Source organism: Rhamphochromis longiceps, linkage group LG1 (genome assembly GCF_057381845.1).
Source record: "Rhamphochromis longiceps isolate RC_006_pf linkage group LG1, R_longiceps_female_GT1.1, whole genome shotgun sequence".
NCBI classification, from domain to species: domain Eukaryota; kingdom Metazoa; phylum Chordata; class Actinopteri; order Cichliformes; family Cichlidae; genus Rhamphochromis; species Rhamphochromis longiceps.
Genome location: NC_140557.1, coordinates 37,859,696 through 37,883,210, shown reverse-complemented (window position 1 = coordinate 37,883,210; position 23,515 = coordinate 37,859,696). Strand labels below are relative to the sequence as shown.

Below are 23,515 nucleotides of genomic sequence, written 5' to 3'. Positions count from 1 at the left end.
AGTGGTCCTGCTGGATTCAGAAACCAGCTTCCAAGATTACAGAGGAACAGGTATTTGCTAGATACTAAAACCTTGTAAACCTTGCCAATCACAAAGGGTTTTCCAGTTTTCCACTCGTAGATCAAACATGTTTGTCACTTTGTATTATCAGCCCACAACAGGCACCCAAAGGGCCTCTCCTAGAACCCTCCATTAGGACAGGAACTGAAGAAGATCATTCTTTTTCCCATTCCCGTTTGTGAAGTTGAGGCCTGAGGTCGAGGCTTACTGCTCCCAGTAGTTCTCCTCTGTGTTCCTGCCTGTTGACCTGAAGTTTAGGGTGGGACCTTTAGCCAAAACTCACCTTCTTCCTCTTTGCCTCTACCAGCTCTGTGCAGCTCTCTTTCATGCTTCTCATTATGGAGGAGTAAAGGGTTTGGATTCCCAGCAGTCCTCTTTCCCATTCCTGCTTTTTGAAAAGCAGAGGTCTGGGGTTGAGGGAGCAGCCTCCTCTAATCTCTGTCCACAAAAGGTACCAGTGGAGTGGGGAAAAGACTGCCAACAAGAGTAGTGACAGGAGCACGTAAGGCTACTCTCCTGCTGGAAGTCTTCTTCTGTGACAAGAGAAAGAGGCTGACCTTTATAGAATAGAATAATCCTTTAATTGTCCCACAAGGGGAACTTTGGGTGTGACAGCAGCAAGAAAGACACATATACGAAGAAACAGGACACAGAACAGAAACACGCACAATTTTTACATATTTACATCAAGGACAATGGTTACCAAAAACAGAGTACTGTACTGTTATTAAATTAACTAAAGTTAAATACAGATAAGAGGCAACTCCTGGTTTATATGCATGGGGTGGGAGATGCTGACCATCAGAGATGTTTTTGAGTCCTTTTAAGTCCTCATCCATGGAGTTTTACCCAGAATCCTCGCTGGTCCAGTAAAAATAACCACTGCTTCAAAAATTAAATACTATAGTAAATATCACATAATATTTCAATCTTATCAGACAGACAAAACATTTGTCTCCTCCTCTTAAGCTCTGGAAAAAAAAACATAAAAAGAGTTCATTAAGGTAAAAAAAACTTTAAGATAATTGACAAAAGTATTTGCTGGTCTGCCTTCACACACATATCGACCTGAGCGACATCCCCTTCTTAATTCATGGGGTGTAATATGATTTATTGGTATCAACGCTAGAGGACGCTAACGATCCTTTTTTTTTCGTTGGGCTGAGTGTCCCTCATTGGCACACGTGATTTGTTTTTACGTTACGCCTCCCAGGAAGTTCGCTTTTCTGATTGGCTGATTCACACGCTCATCGGCCTATGTCAACCTGAGAAAAATAAAAAGATTGGTTTCACATGCATACTGTCAAGGGACGGAAGAGAGCCGATGGCAGTGGTAAATCTTCCAGTAACACCGTGAGTTCACACTTTTGTCCTGAAGCCCTGAGAACGGGAACGTGCTTGGCATGTAGCTGGTGTTAGGCGTTACCACCGATAGTTGCCGGGCTGGTTGGACTGTGCTTCAGATGCAGACAGAATGGCCTTGGGGAGACTTGTTTACATTGGCGAGCCAGCTAGCTGAATGCTAACATTAGCTAAATGTCAAAATGAAAAATGAGAAAAGTAACGGCACCTAACGATAATTTCTTCGCCGAGTGAGGCTTTTGTATTCAACCAGCTTTCGCGGTTTGGGGTTTAAATGTGGATATTAATAACGAGTCACGTTTATGTAGCCTACATTTCGGGACAACAAGTCCTTTTGGCATACAATGGTATTTAAAGTCGGACCCTTACATGTCAGGGGTCGTTCATGCGAGCTGTCCGTCAGTTGGCTCTCTCCCACCTTGGGTGTTATATTCATGTAGTTAAACCCATCAGGCCTTCTTCCAACTCGAACCCGAGCCACTAAAACGTCTTTCTCCATGCTAATAATGCAATCTCTTCACGTAGTTAGTATCACTGTGTTTAGCTGTGTCGGTAAAGCAGGGGCGAGCAGGTTGTTTTTACTGACACACAGAACCAAGAACCGGTTTGGTGGAGCCCACTGTAAATAAGAAAACTATATTCAAACATATTACTTTCATTCAAATTGATTTTCGATATCCTGTGCTGTGCCCTTGTAACGATGATATTACAGGAAAAGGGGCGCTGGAAATAGTTTTGTATACATACTTTCTCCACTATTGTGCAAAACTGGTATTTAAATCATTGAGGAACAAAGTAGCAACACTGCAGTGGAAAATTACAGCGTCAAGCAGAACTGCATTAATACAAGTACAGTGTAAAGTAAATGCAGAGCGAGCTATTTGCCAGTATAATCTTGGATCACAGGTCAGCAAAATAATAACTTGAAAATTATTCAAGTGGAGCACAAAGTACAACATATACTCACAAAATACAGTAGAGTAGAACTGTAAGTGTATCTAAGGTGTACTTTAGTACAATACCCGACTAAATGTACTTGTCTCATTAAATATGTCTAATGTGATACTGAAATTCATTTGTTTAGGTCAGAGCAGCAGCTGATGGTGGGTAAATGATCTAATAGCTTGTCTATAAACTGAAAACATGACCTGACAAAGGTCTAGTTTCCCCTGACAACAGACTGGCACGAACGACATCGTGTTTATTATCAGTTATTACAAAGAAAAGCATCAACTTCTCATATTTCACTAGAAGGGACCAAGAAATATTTTTGCCCTTTTTTTCTTCTGTTCAGAAATTGAACATCAGTATTGTTTGCTGTACTTCAAGTGTCACCTGTTTAAGACATATTGGTTTATTCTTTTTTTATAGGCTAACTTATTGGTAATACAATCAGTGTTACTAAGCAGCAGTTTATCTCAAAGCTTCCATACATAACCATCTGCTGACCGCAGGGGGTGAAGATTTGTCAGGAAATTTTTCAATTTATCACGCCCGTTCAAAAAATAAATAAAACCAAGTCAAGAGGAGAACATTTGCTCCCTTTATAGAGAAGAAACGAAGGTTTATATTCTCTTCAGCTGTGCCGCTATCAGCAACATCAGCATTTGGCAGTAAAAAGTATCTACACACAGTCTTAGGCTTACAATGTCGTTTAAGTGGTGTGAACCTCCACTGTCGAGTGCCTTTGCTCCCCATTAAACATTTAAAGGAAGCTGGAAACTCACTGATATGAAAAGAGTTTTATCTAAACAGATTGGGGAGTCTCTAATTTTGGCAAATCCCAAAAATGAGGAAAATGGCAACTATGAAGAAACATAATAATGCTGAATTGAATTCTTTTGTTGGTTGCTTTGTTGAATTTGAGCCAGCTTCCTCCTCCCATCCGGAGTTGGTGGTGCAGTATTAGAATTGCTCTGAATAATCTATTAATGACTTCAGTTCATTGCCCCCAAAACAAAAAGCAACAACAGTATTTTTTTTTATCTTTGTAGATTTAAAAACGAAACGTATTCCCAGGCTTAAAGCTTTCCTACATGTTTTTTTTAAATATTCGGGGTCTTTACATATCACTGGTTGATTTGGAGCGTTCTTTTTATACAGGACCGTTATAGACAGTCCTGTTTCAGGCCGTAGAAATGGACTAGTTAAGGAAAATTGTCAAATAAATCAGTAATGAAAACTAAAGCTCTGTCACATTTAAAAACCTGTGTAAAATGAGGGGCAGCAGGGTTCAGCTCACAGCAGCTCGTTGTTAAACTGTGGAATTTAAACTAAGACTAAATCACCTCAATAGTCTTATGAAAAAAACAAAGGACTTGATGACCTTGGTGTTCTCAGTGGGAACTGCAGCCCTGCTGGTAGCTGGAGTAAGCAGGTGAAAGGAGCAGATTAATGCTCAGGCTCTCACACACTCATCCGCTTTGGTATGAAAACAGTTTAATTTAAATAATGAAAGCGTGAGAGTGAATTTCAGCAGAAACAGGCTCGACAGGTGCTGCAGTCATGCAAAGCTGTCTTTGAAATGTGTATCTGTGAGTACCTCTGTGGGTATCTGTTTGTGGATTATTATCTTAATATTTCATGTGTAAAATGTTCAAAGATTGTCCCTATTTTTCAATTAGCTTAATTTTTGTAACAGTACACAGCTCAGTTTATTATTATTATTATTATTATTATTATTATTATTATTATTATTATTATTATTATTATTATAATAAAACATTACAAGGACACCCAGAAAATTGTGATTTTGTTTTTTACCGCATGTCCACAAATATATATTTAAAACCAGTACCCAGTATATTTTTCAATATAAGAAATGCTCTGAATACTCAGTTCAAATGCTTCTTTTTTCTTGAATGGGTTCTATGTGATGTCAGTAAGAGCTGATATTCCTTATATGGTCATCTGGGTTCACCCTGCTGTTTTAAAGTTTCCAATTTAAAAAAGAAAAAGCTGTTTTAAAAGGATGGTGCAGGCAGATTAAACAGCGTGTTTAAGATGGTGGCAAACTGAAGGGCATTATTACCATCACATTATGTTCCAGTGAAGATCAGTATCCATTAGTATGGATTCCATAGTATGGTATACTATAATATAGTATTCCATGGAATCCATTAGTATGGATTATTTTTTAGCATGCAGAACAACTCCAGGGGAGTCCGAGCTGCAAACGAGCTGTCCCTAAAACGATTGAACAACAACAAAATCTCTGTGGCGTTCTGCTTGCTGTCGTGTTAATTAATGAAAGCCGTTACGTAAGAGCAGTGAGTTTTCAGGTCACTGGAGGCTTAAAATAAACAACCACACTCTGCAGAGAGAGCTTGGCCTTTTTGTGTGTGTTCCCTGACTTTGAAATCCTCAGGCATTTGTGTAATCGAGTACTGGTTCGTACTCTCATTGGGAGCCTTTGCAGCTTTTGCCTGAGTGACTGTGCCTGCTGCTGAAGTGGTTTGTTGTTCAGCTGTGTCATCTAGTGCGCCAGGGAGTAATGAGGAGTTGTGGTCTGCTGACGTTCCTGTGCCCGTGACCGGCTTATGTTGGGCAGAACAGAGCTGACGGCCAGCACCAGGCTGCAGCGTCACTTTAATGTGTAATCCAGTAATGACGAGGCTAATTCTGCTTAATATCGGGTGAGATTTGGAGCATTAGGCTTGATGTTAATTTTTCTAATAAACACAAAGTTGTTATGGAGCTGAAAGACTAAAATGAAAACATTTAAATCAAACCACTGTTTGAATATTGGGCCTGTGGGGGAATGAACAAAGGATTTAGCCAGTTTAACATGTCTGGATTCATTTAATAATCTTGTTTCATGTTGGTTTAAAAAAAAAAAAAAAGAGAGTTTCTATGTGTTTTTGCGCACTCAGCAAATTGGCTTATTAGGACAACGCTTCCAGGACATGCTGACCACCACGAAAGTGAAATGAAATCATGAGCTAAACATAGTGTGACATTTATAACAGCTAATATTTGTAACCTTGTAACAAACAGACTACAGGCAGTGCAGATGAGCATTGGTCTGCACTGTGAAGCACAATCTCATAAGTGTAGCTTTCATGTTGTGCTCTCATTTGTTGCAGGACTGTCAAGTCTGCGTACAAATGGACGACGGGACCGTCATTACACAAGTGGAGCCGTAGCTCGTTGCTGGAGACTCTTGTGAAATACGAGCGAGCTGTTTAACACGTGAGTTTGCTGAATGAAGAATGAAATGCTCGAGTGAAGTTGTCACCACGGAGGACCGGCCTGGACCATAATTTCCTACAGAACCTTTTATGCTGGAGTGCCCTTTGTTCAGTCTCGCCTTGCCGCTCAGCCTTGCCCGCCTTCGTCCACCGTCTCTGCTGCGTCGCCCCGGCAGAGAAGTCCCATCCCTCTCCCCAGGCCTGGCTCCGGCGGCGTGTTGGTGTACGATGGCGCGGCGGGATGCTGAGGGCTGCCGTGGGGGACTGTGATGTCAGAGCCCAACAGCCCGGGCGAGAGCCGGTGTGGCGCTCCCAGATTCTTCGTGGGCTGCGAGGACGATGAGAGCGAGGTCCTGGAAGATAGCATAAGGACAGATATGGAGCTGTATGAGGACGGCGAAGACACAGACTCGGTGGGTGACTCTCCCGTCACAGTTGATTGTCACTGATTAGTCAGCAGCAGGAAGCTCTAAGCTATCATGTTGTCACCATGGCAGCCGTATATCCATGGCTTTTGACCAGTCGATTACTTCAAAATAATCAAGTCATTGATTCATTAGGACTTAGCATGACTTTGGACGTAGTGATACTTGATGCAAATATAAAATAGAGCTCTCCTTTATGTTAGGTTTTACAGTTTAGTATAATTAGCTAATTTCTTTAGCAGATGCATACATGTAAAGAGATGAGAAGTTTCTAAAAGCCACCATAGTTTGTATTTAGCTTCGATTAAATACATGTAGCTATGCATGAATTAGTGAGGTGGCCAGATGCTGACAGAGGATAGAAAGTAAAGTAAATTTTAGAACTTAATGAAGGTCACAGAGTTGGTGATATTAAAAAAATATATAATTTAGTCTTTTTACAGATGCACTTTTAGAGAATTTATTTGCTGTTGATTTCAGTTAATGTACGTAGAGCCGAAAGTTTAAGCGGCGTGCTCTCCTCTTCCTCGTTCAGCCCCCAGAGCGACAGATTGTCGTGGGGATCTGTTGCATGATGAAGAAGTCAAAGTCCAAGCCGATGACCCAGATCTTGGAGAGGCTTTGCAGGTTCGAGTACATCACTGTGGTCATCTTCCCAGAGGACGTAATCCTCAACGAGCCCGTGGACAAATGGCCTCTTTGTGACTGCCTCATCTCCTTCCACTCCAAGGGTACAGTGCCCTCCCCAACTGAAACACACATGCAAAAACACAACAGACTCATTGTGCTTCTTGCTTCCCTGCTTCGTCACATATTGATGATGTTTGTGTGACGTAGCACACATTCTGCTGTGTTTATCATCTTATAAAGTTCCCAAGCATTCGCACACTGAGCTGAGTGGCTGTCTTATAGTGAAGATTATGGTTTAAGAGTCTGTTTCAGGTTTCTCTGCATGTTTGTGTAAAACAGGATTTCCGCTGGATAAGGCCGTGAGCTATGCCAAACTAAGAAATCCTCTGCTCATCAATGACCTGAATATGCAGTATTACATACAGGACAGGTGCGCTCTTTTACTGAAACTATCTACTTCCATCATTTGAGCTAAATACACGTGAAGAGAATCAGGATATGTGAAAATAAACAGCCAGTGCTTGTTCCTCTTTTTGTTTCTTCATTTGATTTTGACAGGAGAGAGGTGTATCGCATCCTGCAGGAGGAAGGGATTGATCTACCACGCTATGCTGTGCTGAACCGTGACCCCGATAAACCAGATGGTCAGTCTCCTGCTGATAACAAGTCACTACATATATGCACTGAGAACATTTGTGACGATGCAAAGAGTACATGTTTCAGTTAAAGGGCCTCTTTCAGGTCCTGTCAGGTCTCTGCTGGACCTTATTCCCCCCATTTGTTACAGAATTTTAGATGCTGCATATCTACTGTATATAGTTTCTTGACCTCTACTTGTTTAGAGGTCAAGAAGTGAATGAGTTAAGGTCATATGGCTATTTGTTTTGTTGTTGTTCTTTCTGGGCAAGTATTAAGGAAAGGCGTTTTAGAAGCAAGCTTAAGCATCATTTGCTCCTAAAAAGTAACTCCACAGGCTGTGGGAGTTCACCAAGGGAGTCGGGGCAGGTCTCACTTGTTGTTACAAAGTTACAGTCTGTTTCATGGTTGCCAATAACAGCGTTTCATGCATGATAAAAATGTTGCCACCATTAATTCTAAAACTTTAAAAAGCTCAGAAAAACAGCCCAAGCTCCCGTTGTCCATGCAGCATCCTTGAGTCTGCTTTGTAAGGCTGTACTTGTGTTTTTCTTAGCTGAAGGATAAATATAGCATCAAATTTGAAGCAGTCACAAGTGTCCCATACTTAAGTGCTGTGGTATGTTGGCTCTGTCATCCAATTCCCGTTTAAACACAGTGACACAAACTCTCCTGACTGATGAACGGTCAGATGTCTTAAGTGTCCTTATCCTTGACACTAATGACTGTTTTTTTTAAATGAGTGATGAGTATCACGTGGTCGAAAGGGTAGAGCTGCTTCACAGGGCGCTAGAGTAAACACGGCGAGGTGGAACGTCATGTGTGTAATATTGGGTGGTAATGAAAAGAGGCTGCGTGCTAAACAGATGCATTTGATCTGTGTGTGTCTGTCTCAGAGTGCAACCTCGTAGAAGGAGAGGATCATGTGGAGGTGAACGGCGAAATCTTCCAGAAGCCTTTTGTTGAGAAGCCCGTGTGTGCCGAGGACCACAACGTCTACATCTATTACCCCACATCGGCTGGTGGTGGAAGCCAGCGGCTCTTCAGAAAGGTCTCTGATTTGGCCCTTGTGGCTTTTTTTCCTTAGAAATAAGCGTTCCATGCAATGTGGTTAAAGTATGGAAAGAAAGAACAAAAACGTTTTGTTGTTGCCAGAAGAATTTTAAAAAAACCCAGTGTCAGAAATGGACCAATCAGAGAACACGAAACAGAGAGTGCATTTTATTGGCTGATGTATTGTGCAGTTTACAGTGCAGCAGCAAAGTATTCAATTTGTTTTTCACCTCAAAATGTTAGAAACAATAACCTGTAATGACAAATATTCACAGTCTGTTCAAGTACAGCCTCAGATCTCTTTTAGTCTGCTGTTACAAGCTCAGCGCGTTTTCGGGCAGTTTCTCCCATTCTTCTTTGCAGAACTTCTCAGACTCCATCAGGTTGGATGTGGAGCACTGGTGCACCTTCATAGATGTTCAGTCGGGCATTCATAAGTGGTCCTGGAGCCACTCCTTTGTTATTTTGGCCATGTGTTCAGGGTCGGTGTCTTGTTGGCAGATCAACCGTTGCCTGAGTCTGAGCCAGAACCACCACCATCACTGCACAGTTATTTATGTGCACGTAGCAGCCTGGGTTGGTTCCATTCACAGCCCTTCCCCTAAACAGCACCCCAACTCATGACACACTCTTGGTATAAGTGAAGCCCAGCCTACACAGGCTGTTTTCTCTGCTTCCCCTCTGCTGGAGGTGCATGTTAGAAAACTGTTTAAATATGCAAACGGCCTTAGCCCAGCTGGGCTCCGCGGGGCGTGAGAAAGGCGGGGATCGGCTTCGACACTCGCAAACGGCTTCTGCCATTTCCTGCTTGCAGGAGGTGAGGTCAGCCCCGCCTGAGTATGTTTGACACCCATCCAGAAGAAGCAGAAGGGATGGAGATGTTTCCCTAAGATTTTCAACCCTCAAGGAGCTGGACTGGCCAGTGAGCGACGTCTTAGGGGAGCTGTAGCTCATGGTGGGAGTGAAGTACCTCTTGCTGAAAGGCTAAGGTTCTTCTCTTAATGATATATAGCAGGGGTCCCCAACTCCAGGCCTCGAGGGCCGGTGTCCTGCAGGTTTTAGATGTGTCCTTGATCCAACACAGCTGATTCAAATGGCTAAATGACCTCCTCAACATGTCTTGCAGTTCTCCAGAGGCCTGGTAATGAACTACTCATTTGATTCAGGTGTGTTGACCCAGGGTGAGATCTAAAACCTGCGGGACACCAGCCCTCGAGGCCTGGAGTTGGACACCCCTGCTATACAGGGTTCATACGGGTGCTTGAAATCCTTGAATTGTAATATTGTCTTTTCAAGGTTTGAAAAGTGCTTGAATTTCAGATGTGGTGCTTAAAAGTGCTTGAAACTGTATTTCTTTCACCACAAATAACTATCTGACCGAATAGTTTTCATATCAGACAGAGAAATAAGATGAGTCGCAAAGTCTAAAAGCAAAATTTCTCCGCCTGGGCTGCCGAGCGCCTCTGCAGATCAGTCTGTTTCAATGTGTGACCCCACCCCTCCCCGCACAGCCTGTCCACAGATTCATGGTGATGTAGCTGCTCCTTTAACTGTTTGCTGTCTTTGCTTTGTTTGGTGTTTGTAGACATGGTTTATATGAGATTTTATCTGAGATTCAGAGGTTTCTGTGACACTTATCGTGTCAGCACTTTCTGACCCTGTGTTATAACAGATTGAACATGATCTCCTCCCTTTTGCCCCCATTTTTGGGGGCGTGGGTGCTTAACTAGTTAGGAGACAGATGTTTGTTTTTTTGTTTTTTTGTGTCACACAGGAAAGAAGCCTCGATATCTGATGAGAAGACTTCTTAATTTGGCCTTGCTGTGTATTATTGTGGTGCTTGGTGCAGATTTGTTCACATTTTCAAATCTTAATTTTTAAGAGAAATGTGTTTGAGTTTGTACACTAGCGAGTGCATATTGCACCATTTCCTTTTTCAGTTTTTGTCTGTGGTGCATTTTTCAGTTTTAACAAAATTGGAACAAAGGACATTTAAGTCGACGTAAAATGATTTAATTTTGACATGGCCTTACTGGGGTGATGCTAAGTGAAACATGCATTCTTTTTTTTTGGGTAATGTGCTGGAAAAGCTTGAAAATGGACATTGAAAGTGCTTAAAAAGTGCTTGAATTTGACCCTGAAAAATGCGTATGAACCTTGGATATGGGACTACTGCTGCTCATCAGTAATTGCATTGTCTTTGATCCATGGCAGCATTGTCAAACACAGTGTGGCCTTTAATTTAGAGTTTGATGGGTTTTATGGAAACCATGCAGAGGTGAACCTCATTAACAGAGAGCGGCCACTCAGCGACTCTCTGGATTTTGTAGATTGGGAGCCGGAGCAGCGTCTACTCGCCAGAGAGCAGCGTGAGGAAGACGGGCTCTTACATCTATGAAGAGTTCATGCCAACAGATGGCACAGATGTTAAGGTAGAGTATTTGTCACAGAGTACATGGTAGATAAAATATGTGCAAAGAACACTTTGTTAATGCTAATAAAGCACCTGTAGAAAGGATTTCATCAACTGTCACGTTAATCCACATTAACCTGAACTGTGCTGGTGTGTTCAGTAAAACCGCTGATATGATTTGGAGGACCTCAAGGGTTTCTCTCTATCGTGGCTGTCGGGCAGCTGGAGGCACAGATCGTCTTTAGGCGTTGTGTCAATAAAGGCCTCCAGTGTAAAACTTTATCAAGTCACACGAGGAGGGGAGTACCCGCTTGGGTCATCCCTCAGATTTTTGTGGGTGTTTTCATTTCATGTCAGGTGTACACGGTGGGACCGGACTACGCTCATGCCGAGGCCCGAAAGTCTCCTGCTTTGGACGGGAAGGTGGAGAGAGACAGCGAGGGCAAGGAGGTTCGTTACCCCGTCATGCTGTCAGCCATGGAAAAACTGGTGGCTCGTAAGGTCTGCCTGGCATTCAAGGTATGTGCAGTTGATACCTTAGGTGTGTTACAGTTTTCTGGTTTCTTGTCGTGGAGTATGAACCTCGTCCTCATCTGCTGTCGCTGCAGCAAACAGTGTGCGGCTTTGACCTTCTGCGGGCCAATGGACACTCCTACGTGTGCGATGTCAACGGTTTCAGTTTTGTGAAGAACTCGATGAAGTACTACGATGACTGTGCCAAGATCCTCGGGTACCACCTTTAGTTCTTTTCTCTTTTCTGGTGTTCACCGTCTCGTTCTGATCTGGTGATGGAGTCTGCGTTTCTCTGCAGGAATATTGTGATGCGTGAACTGGCTCCGCAGTTTCAGATTCCTTGGTCTATCCCTACTGAGGCTGAAGACATCCCCATTGTTCCCACCACTTCAGGGACCATGTGAGTCATAACAGGAGCAGACATAGAGGACTAGACTTATCACAGACGCCTGATTGCAGCTCGCGCTGCCAAGGCTGCCAAAACCAGTCATTAGATTTAGGGCCAATTATTTTTTCACATACAGCCACAAAGGTGTGGGTCACTTTTTTTCTCCCACTTAATCAATTCAATCATTTAAAAATTAAATAAATAAATAAACTACATTTTATTCCATTTTTGCCTAATATAGTAAAAGTAGTTTGATAAATGCAAAAAAATAAGAAATTCTGTCACTTTTTAAAAAGCAGAGTTGCTTCTTCAGTTTAACATAATAACTGTGTGTTAGCTACAGTAGATGACAGTAAGCATGCCCCTGAGCTGAGCACACCAACTAAAGCCAAACAGATTTCTAAAATCATCAGTGTTGGTTGAAGCGTGCGCTGCATTCAGCACATTTTCACACAGTTCGTCCTGATTGAGCCCATCACACTCCCCAAAGCTCAGCTGCATAGCAAAGGTGCTGCCTTAATTAGTTACACAGCTTCATTGAAGAAACGTGTCATGTACACAGATTTATACTGATGCAACTCAAATCTCTACTCACGCTCTGCAGGATGGAACTTCGCTGTGTCATCGCCGTTATCCGACACGGAGACAGAACGCCCAAGCAGAAAATGAAGATGGAAGTTCGCAACCCAATGTAGGCCTGCCTCTCTGTTAATATGCTCCTGTTTCCTGCAGGTTAAAGATCTTTGATTAACGTCTCGGATGCTTTCAGGTTCTTTGATCTGTTTGAGAAATATGGAGGATACAAAACTGGGAAATTAAAACTCAAAAAACCAAAACAACTGCAGGTAAAAGAAGAAAACAATAGCCAAGGTTTCATTTGTCATTGCGGCCTCTGTGAGGACAAAGTGTGTGTGAACATGTGTGTGTGACTTTGAACCCCGACAGGAGGTGCTGGACATCACCCGGCAGCTGTTAGCAGAGATCGGGCAGCAGAACGACTGTGAGATAGAAGAGAAGAAGTCCAAACTGGAGCAGCTGAAGACGGTTCTGGAGATGTAAGTGAGAAGCATTTTATTGACTCCTGATCTCATATTCATTTAATCTGTTTCTGGCTCAGCTCGGCAAACTGTTTGACTAAAGCAGGGGTGTCAAACATAAGGCCCGGGGCCTGCTGCCCCACCAGGTGACTTTAGAAAATGTGAAGGAGGCCTTCAAATTTTTGACTTTTTACGACTTTTTCTGCTAACATTCACAGTAAGTAACAACAGAACCCAAGATTTGATATTACAAATTTCAGTTTTTACATTTTCTACAAGTTCAGTTTTATAATGACTGGGCAGTGTGGTCAGTGAACTGGTTTCTTTCCTGTACTTTGACATGTGTTTGTTACAGTTTAAACTAAAACAGTCGTGTCGACACATTTGTGTCAGTGAGTCCAGCAGCATTTCTTTATCACGTGGAAACACTGAGACACACTGAGGTATAAGCACACTTCTTTTTCTTATATTCAGATGTCTCTGGGATTAAATAAACTTCTTTATGCTGACAGGAAGGAGCGTTTCAGTCTGGACCTCGATATAAAACCAGTCTGACACCCTCTGAACAATAATGAGTGAACTTAAAAACGAATCTTTCTAAAGGATGGGGATCGTTCCCAAAGATTTTTATAAAGCTTCTTGTTTTGTTGAAGGTGTCGATCTTTCTCCGTGTTTATGACAGATGGGTTTCTCAGAAGTTACCAGTTCACTTCTTTTCTACATTTTCATAAGTTTTCAAAGTCAGTGTTTCTGTTATAACACTGCTGAAAATATTTACAGTCACAGCCAAGGCTGTATTTTGGTAGTCGTCATAAAAGCAAGCCCGTCTTTCCTTATCAGAAGTGAGTTGTCATGCATTGCTAACTATAAGTATCTTTGGCTTTTTTCCCGTAACAAAGGTACGGTCACTTCTCGGGGATCAACAGAAAAGTGCAGCTTACTTACCTGCCCCATGGGCAGCCCAAGACCTCGAGTGAAGAGGAAGGTAGGAAGACAAAGACTGTTTAATAGCTTCTTCCCAAAGGAACAAGCTAAAGCTGAGTGCTGACTGCCCGCCTCTGTGGTCATTTCCAGACACTCGTAAGGAAGGGCCATCGCTGCTGCTGGTGCTGAAGTGGGGGGGGGAGCTGACCCCCGCTGGCAGAGTGCAGGCTGAAGAACTGGGGAGAGCCTTCCGCTGTATGTACCCCGGAGGACAAGGTGAGACGCACACAGCATGTTTACCACACGCAGTGCTGCTGGCATTGTAACTCTGAGCAATAAGCTGGTGATGGAAAAATGAACATGCTGAGACCTCAGGTCCGTGTTGTTCACTCACCAGTTACATGTTATGAAAGGTCTTAAACAGAGAAATGATTTAAAACAAGCCTGTGTGCGTGTGTGTGCACGTGTGTGTGTGTGTCCGTGTGCGCGTGCGTGCATGCATACTGTGTTTTGTAGGAGACTATGCTGGATTTCCAGGCTGCGGGTTACTGCGCCTACACAGCACCTACAGACACGACCTGAAGATTTATGCGTCTGATGAAGGCAGGGTGCAGATGACAGCTGCTGCTTTTGCAAAGGTACGCAGCATCCTGCTGTTCTAAGAGCTTCAGTCAGCACAGAAGTGTAATAACAGAAACAGGAAGGCTGAGGTCTTTGAGCTTTGGTACAAGCCACGGCACACACCCTCCAAATACTGGACGTGCAGTAACTAGTGAAATGTGTCTGTGTGGGCAGGGTTTGCTGGCCCTGGAGGGCGAGCTGACTCCCATCCTGGTTCAGATGGTGAAGAGCGCCAACATGAACGGGTTGCTGGACAACGACAGCGACTCGCTGAGCAGCTGCCAACACCGTGTCAAAGCTCGGCTCCATGAAATCCTGCAGAAGGACCGAGACTTCACCGACGAGGACTACGACAGGGTGACTAACCAGCTGTGTTTAGCGCTGACGTGCCAGAGCAGTTTGTGTGGTTATATTGGAGAGCATGTGTGGTAGTAGGGCTGCACAAATAATCCGAATCTTAATGGCAAAGTGAAAGCAAGTCGAGTATTCTGTAAGCCTGATGGTGTGGCTGAGTGGGTGAGTCTCTGCGCTGCAGTGATGATGGGAGAAACAAGAGTCTGACGTCTGGGACAAACAGGAGGTGAAGAGCTTGGTTCTACAAGCGGATCATCAGCTGCTGTCTGGAAATGTCTGGATTTAGGGCAGGTGATGTTAAGTAGGAACAAATCATATGCAAAGAGCTCTGCAGAGGTGTGCCTGCACCACAAAGCAGCACATCGACCTTATTCAGCAGCCTGACAGCACAGCGGAGACTACAGCGTGATGAACGTGCGTGCAGGCTGGGAGGTGCAGTGGTGATAATGTGAATCGTCCGAGTCAGATCTCCATAACTGCGAGCCCGTACAGCACGTCAGCATATCTGTAAACGTCACAAAGCCACACTGCATTTGGCCAAAGACGTGCAGTAACCAGTGTGAGAACAAAGGTTTCAGGATGTTTTTTAAGATAATGTTTTTTAAGCAATTCTCTGAGTTTAGGTGATTAATGACGTTTATACATTAGCAGGGATGTCACACAGCATGTGTGTGCGAGTCCAATACAAGTATTTGTGTCACTAATACCAATGAATTCGTACGATCTCAGTATTGATCAAACTAACAGTGATAATCAGTCAATACAACATATTTTTACTGGGTAAACAACATTTCTGACTTGTTTCCTCAGTGTTTGTGGCAGTGACACAGGGTGTACCTCCCTGTGTGTCACTACATGCATCGTGTTCCTTGAACTAAATATTTCAGTATTAATCGTTCATTTTTCATGTCACTTCTTTTTGTGTGGTTGGAAGTTTGGCTCTTTTAAGCCTTTTGTAAAGTGAAAGTAGTCGTTCGGTTGAGTGAGCATCTTTTTAATAAAAGCTTTTGCTTTTCTCCATGTGGCTCTTACAGCTAGCACCAACCTGTAGCGCCTCTTTGGTGAATTCAATGAAGATTGTTAAGAACCCAGTGGCCACATGTGACCAGGTTTACGCCCTCATTCAGAGCCTCACCTCCCAGATCCGCAAAAGGATGGAAGACCCCAAGTCTGCAGGTGAGCTCAGGCCTCAGCGCGTTTTCTGAAGCTCAAATAAAAACCCAACATTTTGCTTTTGGAGCTCAGAGTCCCTGAAAGGTGCAGCGAAAAGCTGAAAACATCTGTTGCTCACCAGACCTGCAGCTGTACCACAGCGAGACGCTGGAGCTGATGTTGCAGCGCTGGTCCAAGCTAGAGAGAGACTTCCGCATGAAGAACGGCCGCTACGACATCAGTAAAATCCCCGACATTTACGACTGCGTCAAGTACGACGTCATCCACAACGCCACCCTCGGCCTCGAGGACACCCTGGAACTGTTCAGACTGTCTCGAGCTCTGGCTGACATCGTCATCCCACAGGTGAGGGGGCGGGGGGGTACAATAAGGATGGTTCAGAGTGACAGATCCATGCATGAGTCTTTATATGACTGATGTGCCAATAAACACATGAAACAAGCAGCTCCTCCAGGTGCAAGGAAAAGATGACATGCTGCTGAGGCTAAAGGTTTTATGTGACAGCAGAATCCTTTGTGCTGCACTTTACAGCTGTGGACTCCACACCGGATGTTGACTTTATTTAAAAACACTCAGTGTATATTGAGTGCTATTGTACACCTATATACAGGCCCACATATGTCAAATATGATTGATGATGGTAGTGCTGTGATGTGCTGTATAGCTGCTAAAACCAGTGAAGCTAAAGGAAAGTTTTGTCTGTGCACAGCTGATATTTTCACTGTAACAAAGTGTAAAACTTTCTTAGGCACCTGAAAATCACACAGTTTAATTACTCTGATATACTCTGAGTATATATTAAAGTCGTGTAGTATTTTAAGCTCATTTGTCTGTTGTTTTTTTGCAGGAATATGGCATAAACAGAGTGGAGAAACTGGACATAGCATACGCCTACTGCCTCCCACTGGTCAGAAAGATCCAGCTGGACCTGCAGAGGACTCACGAGGACGAGTCTGTCAACAAGCTGCACCCTCTGTGGGTCTAAGATTAGGAGTTGCGTGACTTAAATAGCGTTCCGACCGACCGGAGAATATTTTGAACTTGACCTCGGTTGTACGTTTGCAGGTACTCTCGAGGAGTGATGTCTCCTGGACGCCACGTCAGGACCCGTCTGTATTTCACCAGTGAGAGTCACGTCCACTCCCTGCTCAGCATTTTCCGCTACGGGGGCTTGCTTGATGTAAGCAAATGTCGATCTGGCTGAGCTTTGAATGTTTTCAGAGGAGGCACAAAGTCTGTATACGTTTGTGTGTGTGTGTGCAACAGGAGGAGAAGGACCAGCAGTGGAAGCGTGCCATGGATTACCTCAGTGCTGTCTCCGAGCTCAACTACATGACTCAGATTGTCATCATGCTGTACGAGGACAACAATAAGGTGTTTTTCTTTCCTTCTGATGTTCTGTTTGTGGTAGACGTGCAGTCACATGGTTCCATTTGTGACATGCTAGCTTTATAGCGTTTCTTCTTTTTATTTGAATAAATTCGATACACAGCTGTTTCAGGAGTGCAGCCATCTTTATCTTCTCCTAATTGAACACCAGCGATTAGTCAGACCCCCCAGCCATGCTTCAGCTGATACCTGGTAGCTAGCAGAGCGGTGTGCAGGGCAAATCAGAAACCTCAAAATGTTAGAATATTTTTATGATCGGTCTAAAAACAACAAGCAGCTGAAGGTGTGTCCCTGCAGTCGGCTTGAGGTGAAGCTCAGGCTGCTTTGACAGCGACCTGTTTGTGGTTTGGGTGTTTCATGATGATGATCATCTGTAAAACCGTCAGGTCAGCAGCCTTTGCCATAAATGTGGTTAAACATACCATGGATCTCTGTGTACTGACCTACATAGAGATCCATGGTATTTATACAGTTTATACTGAATTTGAGATCCCAGGTTTCAATTGTAAGCCAAAGTCATAACACCCCCCAAAAATCGATAATTTTTTATATTAAAGGCTCACCAATTAGAAATTTCTAATAACCGATTTTATCTTGCTACAGGACATCTCCTCTGAGGAGCGCTTCCATGTGGAGCTTCACTTCAGCCCCGGGGTGAAAGGTGTTGAAGAGGAGGAGAACGCTCCCACCGGCTTTGGCTTCAGGCCCGCCTCTGCAGAGGTAGCACGGCAGGTGGGATTGCAAAGAGTCTTCCTCGTTGCTCTTCTGCAGGTGGCAGTGTTTGCCGTCAGGTTTATACCGTATGTCTGCTCAATCCAGAACGGGCAAAAACAACCCGACCCCAGCAGCCTGGAGGACCTGTCACGGGATGAAACCGACCGTGCTGTGCCGCTGTCTGAGCCAATCACCATTCAGAGGAAGTCCCCACTTATTCGCAACCATAAGACCGGATCCATGGAGGTGAGACTGGCACTGAATGCAGAAAGAAGCAGACCCAGAATAGGAGTTTTAAAATTGTTTCAACAGCTCTTCACTGTAGACACTATAAACAGTGTAACTGAACTCTGTCTGTTAGCTTCTGCAGAGAAGAATCGTTCACGTTTTCCTGTGTTTTATCCACAGAAGACTTGGTTCCTGTGGTTTTAGCCTCTGGTCTTATCTACGGCTGTATTTCACTAAATAAAGTAGTGGTGGCTGATACGTGATGTAAAACATGCTTGTGGTATGTGTGGCGTGTTCTTTCCACCAGGTCCTGTCGGAAACATCGTCCTCCAAAGTCGGCAGTTACCGCCTTTTCTCGTTCTGCTCTCGTCAGTCCCCGGAGATGAAACAAAGTGGATTAGGTAGGTATTGTAATGCTCTGTTGCTGCGGCAACCGTATGACACGACTGAGTGGGAGGCTCGGGTGCAGCTACGAGAGTTTTTATCTCGGGAAGACATTTTTATTAATGGAAATGACACAGAATGAGGGCGGTGCTCATTGCTCTGAGACATGCACACAAGCTTTTTTCGAGCTGAGCATTTTGCAGGTTTGTGACTTCGTCAGCATTCAGAGGTAAAACATCCCTCTGTAGCAGGGCAGCCTAGTTTCCTGACATAAAATCAATTCTGCACAGATAAACGTGTCTGACACTGTTGCTAATTGCTGCTGACATGATTTCAAGAAATCAGAAAGGAAGTCATTTTGAGGTTGTTTCTGCTCCATTCATGCAAACTAAACATGATGAAAATGATTGGTCACCAGTGTCTGTGTGAATCTTGTATTCCGAGTTAAAGAGTGAACCTTTATGCAGGCCCATGAAGCCTCCGGGGCTTTCTCTGCCTCTGAGCAACTCCAGGGGTTGACTGTGATTGAGCTGTTGTAAAATCCACCTGAAATGTTTCCTCTCTGTCACTCTGTCTTTCAATGATGTGTGAATGACATCAGGCACAGTCTGAGCTAAAGTCTAAAACATCATGGATGATGCTGTTAATCCTTCTCAGTTAACTTCTACGCTGCGTCTGCACTGGAAGCAGTTTGGAGCGTTGTGGTGACCAGAGGCCACCGAAGGTGAAAGACACTCAGTGACTTCAACAGAATAACTGCTGGCAACATGAATCGAGCAGGACCGCAGAACATTTTCTCTCTTCCAGCAGAGCGATTGAAGTGGCCGCTAGCGTGAGGATACTGTCAACTGACAGATCTGGTAGTAAATACATTCGAGCGGGGATTTCAGACTCCTCCTACATTTCTGTCATTTCGTATAGAACTTGACTACATTTAAACTAAACATTTATTCCCCGAGTTATTTTAATGTAAGAAAAACAAGTGCAGTTTCATCAGCACAGTTTTTCTACATGATAAAGACATGCTGCTTCATGCTTAAATTATAAGAAATAAATGTGTAAACTTACAGAAACGTTCTGTTAGCTCGTTGTGCAGCCTGTCCTCAAGCTATAAAATGGACATTTTGGGTTTTTTTCCTGTGAAAATCATATACTTCTTAGACGGTTATTTTAATGTGTGAATGGCCATGGGGGAGGTGCTTATCATTAGGACAAGCTGTAAACGCATGAAAATACAGGTAAAAGTTTAAGCATTCTGTCCTCCTTCACATTGCCCACATTGGAGTCTTTCGCAAGCCAGTTCTGGCCCCCGGGCCTTGTGTTTGACACCCCATGCATTAGAGGGTTACCTAGGCAATCGGGGCTTAGTGTCTGCAGCCAGCCAAGCGTCAGCTTCAAAGCGAATTGTTTCCAGTGTGGACGCAGCTTAAACGCCTCTCCTCTTTCTGTACTCTTTGATGTTCTTATTGATGTTTAAAGCTTTCTGTATGAATTAAACATGTGAAGGGGACGAAGAATTCTAGCCTTAGCTACAAAGTTGCACTTAATACATTAAATGGGACCTTTAATGTGGCTTAGTTCTGCGACCCCTCGTGAGTGCACGGTCTCCCACGAGTCCTTCTTTCTGCTTGTCTCTTTCTTTTTCCTCTTTGTGTCTCTGAATCTGTCTCTTTCTGGTCAGTTGTTTGAGTAACAGCATGTGATGTAGTAGTGACTAACCCGGCCCGCCCCCCTCACAGGCTCTCAGTGCGCTGGGCTCTTCAGCACCACTGTCCTGGGTGGGTCCTCTAGCGCCCCCAACCTGCAGGACTACGCACGCGCGCACCGCAAAAAATTCTCCACCAGCAGTCTGTCCTACAAAGACGGTACGTGTTTGAGACCGCGCGCCTTCACAAACCTGCACAGGACAACAGCAAATCAGCACACACCTCCTCTGTGTCGTAATGTGTAAATTATATCTGTCTGACCTGCGATGACGCCTGAAAGCTGCACACGTGAACATGAAACATGTTTAAGCTGGAGTCATTACAGTAGTTAGATAATCAGTGGACTGGGACACATGCCCATACATGTATAGAATATTTTTTTTACATTTTAGTCATATTTCTGTTAACTCCATATTCATTCTAGTCACCATATCCACTGACTCTTTTCTTTCCTCCTTTACTGCTTTGAGTAAACTTGATGTGCTCCTTTTTAGGATTCCTGCCTCAGGCCAAACCAAAACTATTTAATATTTGCCAAACAGGAAATGCAGAAAGGTTTAGCCAGAATAGCACGGCTGCTTTGAAATGAGTTTTTCAGGATACACTTGAGAGAAGCGTGGCAGTAGATGTACTCTGAGTTTGTGGAGTCTCACACGTCTTTGTAGAATGTCAGTTAAAACCAATATCACTGCAACATGAGAGCTAATTTAGTTAATTAGTAGGTAGATAACCATTTACACTGCTCAAAAAACTTCTTTACATTGTGGAATTCAGCTTTTAGTGGACGATCGATTCAAAATCTCGCCAAAAATCTGAGTTAAACTTTGAAATCACAATCCAAATTGTGTCATAATGTGGTTAAATGGTGTGTATTGTCCTCGTGTCCCTGTATACACTCCCACTGACATCTGGGCAGCTCCCAATGAGCTGACAGATGTTCATATTACCTGGATCAGGGCGTCAGTGAGCTCCTGGACAGTCTTTGGTGGATTTGGATGCACCGATGCATAAGATCCCAGTCAGTGGCATCGATGCCTTCAGCTAAGAGCTGCCTGCCCACTCTGGTCACGTGTGGCAGGGCTTTGTCCTGCACCAGTAGGGACACAGGACAGTGCCTAAGGTCCGAAGCCAGGTTTGGTACCAGGATTTCATCCAGCCACCAGGTAGCAGTACTGACCAACCTGCAGGACCCTTTTTATTTTGGCTCTCTACCTTGCAATATAAAGCACCTTGGTCCTTTGTTCTGTAAGGTAGCACTTATATAGCGCCTTAGCACGATATAAATGGAATAAAGTAATACGCGTCCCCATCACTCTCCCAGTGCCTGACTGGTCATGGCAGACGACCTGTTTCACGTTTTTACATCCCAACGTGTTTTTTAGTTTCCTAGTCTATCATTATGTTTCTGTTTAGCTGCTGAAGCAACAGAAACATCATCACCGAGCAGCTAACTGCCCCTCTTCCAAAGTAAGAATCTCAGTGCTGTATGTCAAGGGTTGTCATGTTGTCCACCAGGTGGCAGTGCGGTATCATAAAGCATCCACCCTCCTGGCTGTCTCACAGTTTGCTCTTTTGTCATCCATCTTGTTCCACCTCATATTCAAGACTGCAGGTTCCCTTCTGTTTTCAGCCAGTGGACGCTCGCGTGTCAGAGTAGTCGGGGTCATATTTATATTTATTTTCTATGCTGAAGCATCGTAATGCGGGTCATTTTTAAATTGTTGCACACAACCCAGTCAGACTGCACCTGTCACAGTTAAACTTGGAGGCAATGAAAGCAGCATTTAGTCGTGAGTATCGGGCTCGTGAATCCTCATGTTTTTAAGTTAAATTCATGTCATTTCACTTTATTAGAAGATGCTGTGCCAGTGTTTCGACCCACAGCCATCTTCAGCCATCTTTAACCATCCTGTTTGAACAGCACCTTCAGTCAGGGCCGCTTCACAGACTGATTCCTAAACCACACATTTGTAGTTGATGACTCTTCTTCTGCACTGCGTCCGCCTTAGACAAGAACAAGAAATGATCAAACCTAATCTACACTTTACTGTGGCTCATAGTAACACTAGTGATTTTTTTTTTTTTTTTTATTTCCTCAGAGTTGTTGTCTATGCCGGCAGTAAAACGATTTTCTGTGTCGTTTGCAAAGCATCCGACTAATGGTACGTCTGCTTCTTTCAAGTATTTTTCCACTTCACCTACCTTTGTCTTGCATGTCTTCAAACTTTTATAATTTTTTTTTTTTTACCTTGGATTTTTTAAATTTATTTTGTTTTTTCCACATGGCCCTCCAACATTCCAGGTTTCCATTATCTTTTTATTTCTAATTATTTTAATTATATTTTTGTTTACCCATACACTTTGGACTTTTCTAACACTACCTGACATTCTCTCTCTAACCAGGGTTCCCACTAGTTTGTAAAATATAGTAAAGTAAATCCAGAGACAGGGAATGTCAGAGAATCATACAAAGACCTCACACACATGTGGGAAAAACCAAATAGGGACTGAAAAATAAAACATCTTGTTATTGCTGCTGGTCTGCTTTTCAAACTACCAAGTAGAGGAGGGATGTCCAGGAGAAGGGGAATAGACTGTGCAGCACAGTTTGCCTTCTGTTTGAACAGCACATATCAGTTTATATAGGTCCCCAGCAGTGCTGATGTAGTTTGGTCCTGACCAGGAGACTCACAGGTTTGAGATCGCTGGGCCAGGTGAAACAAAAACGTCTGAATGACAACAGTCACAAATAATTTTTTTTTATTTTTTCATCAACCCTGCCTTATCAGAGGGCTGTTTTATTTATTGTTGGATTACAAAAAGTTTTGAGGACTTGCAACAGACAAAGAAGGCTCAGAAATGAAGCAGAATCTTTTACTGTAGGTCAAAAAGCCACAATTGCAATTTCTGTTCAGCTAATTAAGAACCAGTCAGATGTTTACCAGCCAAAGTCTCACGACTCCCTGTGAGGGTCTGTCTGTAGCAGACGACAGAAGATAGATCCGCGTCACCTTCAGGTGCCGGAGCTGCGGGAGTCAGGAAATAGGATCCATCTGACAAAGCTCCAAGATTCTTTTCCTCATTCCTCATCTCGATCGCATGCTCTTTCTCTCTGTCGTCATGTTCAGTGTAGCACTCGTTAGGAAGATTTTGATTGGTCACACATGTTGCCAACTCTGGATTATGTCATTTCATCCGTCTGTCAGCTCAACTTCACGTGGAACAGGTTTGTTAAATTAGAAGACAGCGTGTAGCAGTGATACTGTTAAAACAGTAAGAACACAAATCATGTTTTAAACTTCTCACGTCTTTTAT

The 23,515-nt window shown here is 43.6% G+C and overlaps 1 protein-coding gene across 10 annotated transcripts in view; it reads left to right on the top strand.

Annotated features, from left to right (window-relative positions):
* The first annotated feature begins 1,294 nt into the window (after positions 1-1,294).
* ppip5k1a (diphosphoinositol pentakisphosphate kinase 1a) overlaps positions 1,295-23,515 on the top strand; it is a 30,123-nt gene continuing 7,902 nt past the window's right edge. For 4 of the 10 annotated variants that reach the window (XM_085408469.1, XM_085408451.1, XM_085408464.1 and 1 more), the window contains exons 1-25: positions 1,295-1,413; positions 5,508-6,025; positions 6,573-6,768; positions 7,007-7,097; positions 7,226-7,311; positions 8,200-8,354; positions 10,687-10,788; positions 11,127-11,288; positions 11,378-11,499; positions 11,581-11,682; positions 12,275-12,361; positions 12,440-12,515; positions 12,616-12,725; positions 13,607-13,692; positions 13,782-13,907; positions 14,148-14,269; positions 14,427-14,609; positions 15,641-15,782; positions 15,901-16,124; positions 16,627-16,754; positions 16,845-16,959; positions 17,046-17,153; positions 17,772-17,900; positions 17,988-18,128; positions 18,418-18,511. In XM_085408469.1, the coding sequence (XP_085264595.1) occupies positions 5,882-6,025; positions 6,573-6,768; positions 7,007-7,097; positions 7,226-7,311; positions 8,200-8,354; positions 10,687-10,788; positions 11,127-11,288; positions 11,378-11,499; positions 11,581-11,682; positions 12,275-12,361; positions 12,440-12,515; positions 12,616-12,725; positions 13,607-13,692; positions 13,782-13,907; positions 14,148-14,269; positions 14,427-14,609; positions 15,641-15,782; positions 15,901-16,124; positions 16,627-16,754; positions 16,845-16,959; positions 17,046-17,153; positions 17,772-17,900; positions 17,988-18,128; positions 18,418-18,511 (3,031 nt within the window). In that variant the 5' untranslated portion in view covers positions 1,295-1,413; positions 5,508-5,881. Of the gene's footprint in view, positions 1,414-5,507; positions 6,026-6,572; positions 6,769-7,006; positions 7,098-7,225; positions 7,312-8,199; positions 8,355-10,686; positions 10,789-11,126; positions 11,289-11,377; positions 11,500-11,580; positions 11,683-12,274; positions 12,362-12,439; positions 12,516-12,615; positions 12,726-13,606; positions 13,693-13,781; positions 13,908-14,147; positions 14,270-14,426; positions 14,610-15,640; positions 15,783-15,900; positions 16,125-16,626; positions 16,755-16,844; positions 16,960-17,045; positions 17,154-17,771; positions 17,901-17,987; positions 18,129-18,417; positions 18,512-20,233; positions 20,360-22,299; positions 22,363-23,515 lie in introns of all 10 variants that reach the window. The other 6 variants (XM_085408438.1, XM_085408428.1, XM_085408415.1 and 3 more) reach the window with 2 other exon arrangements.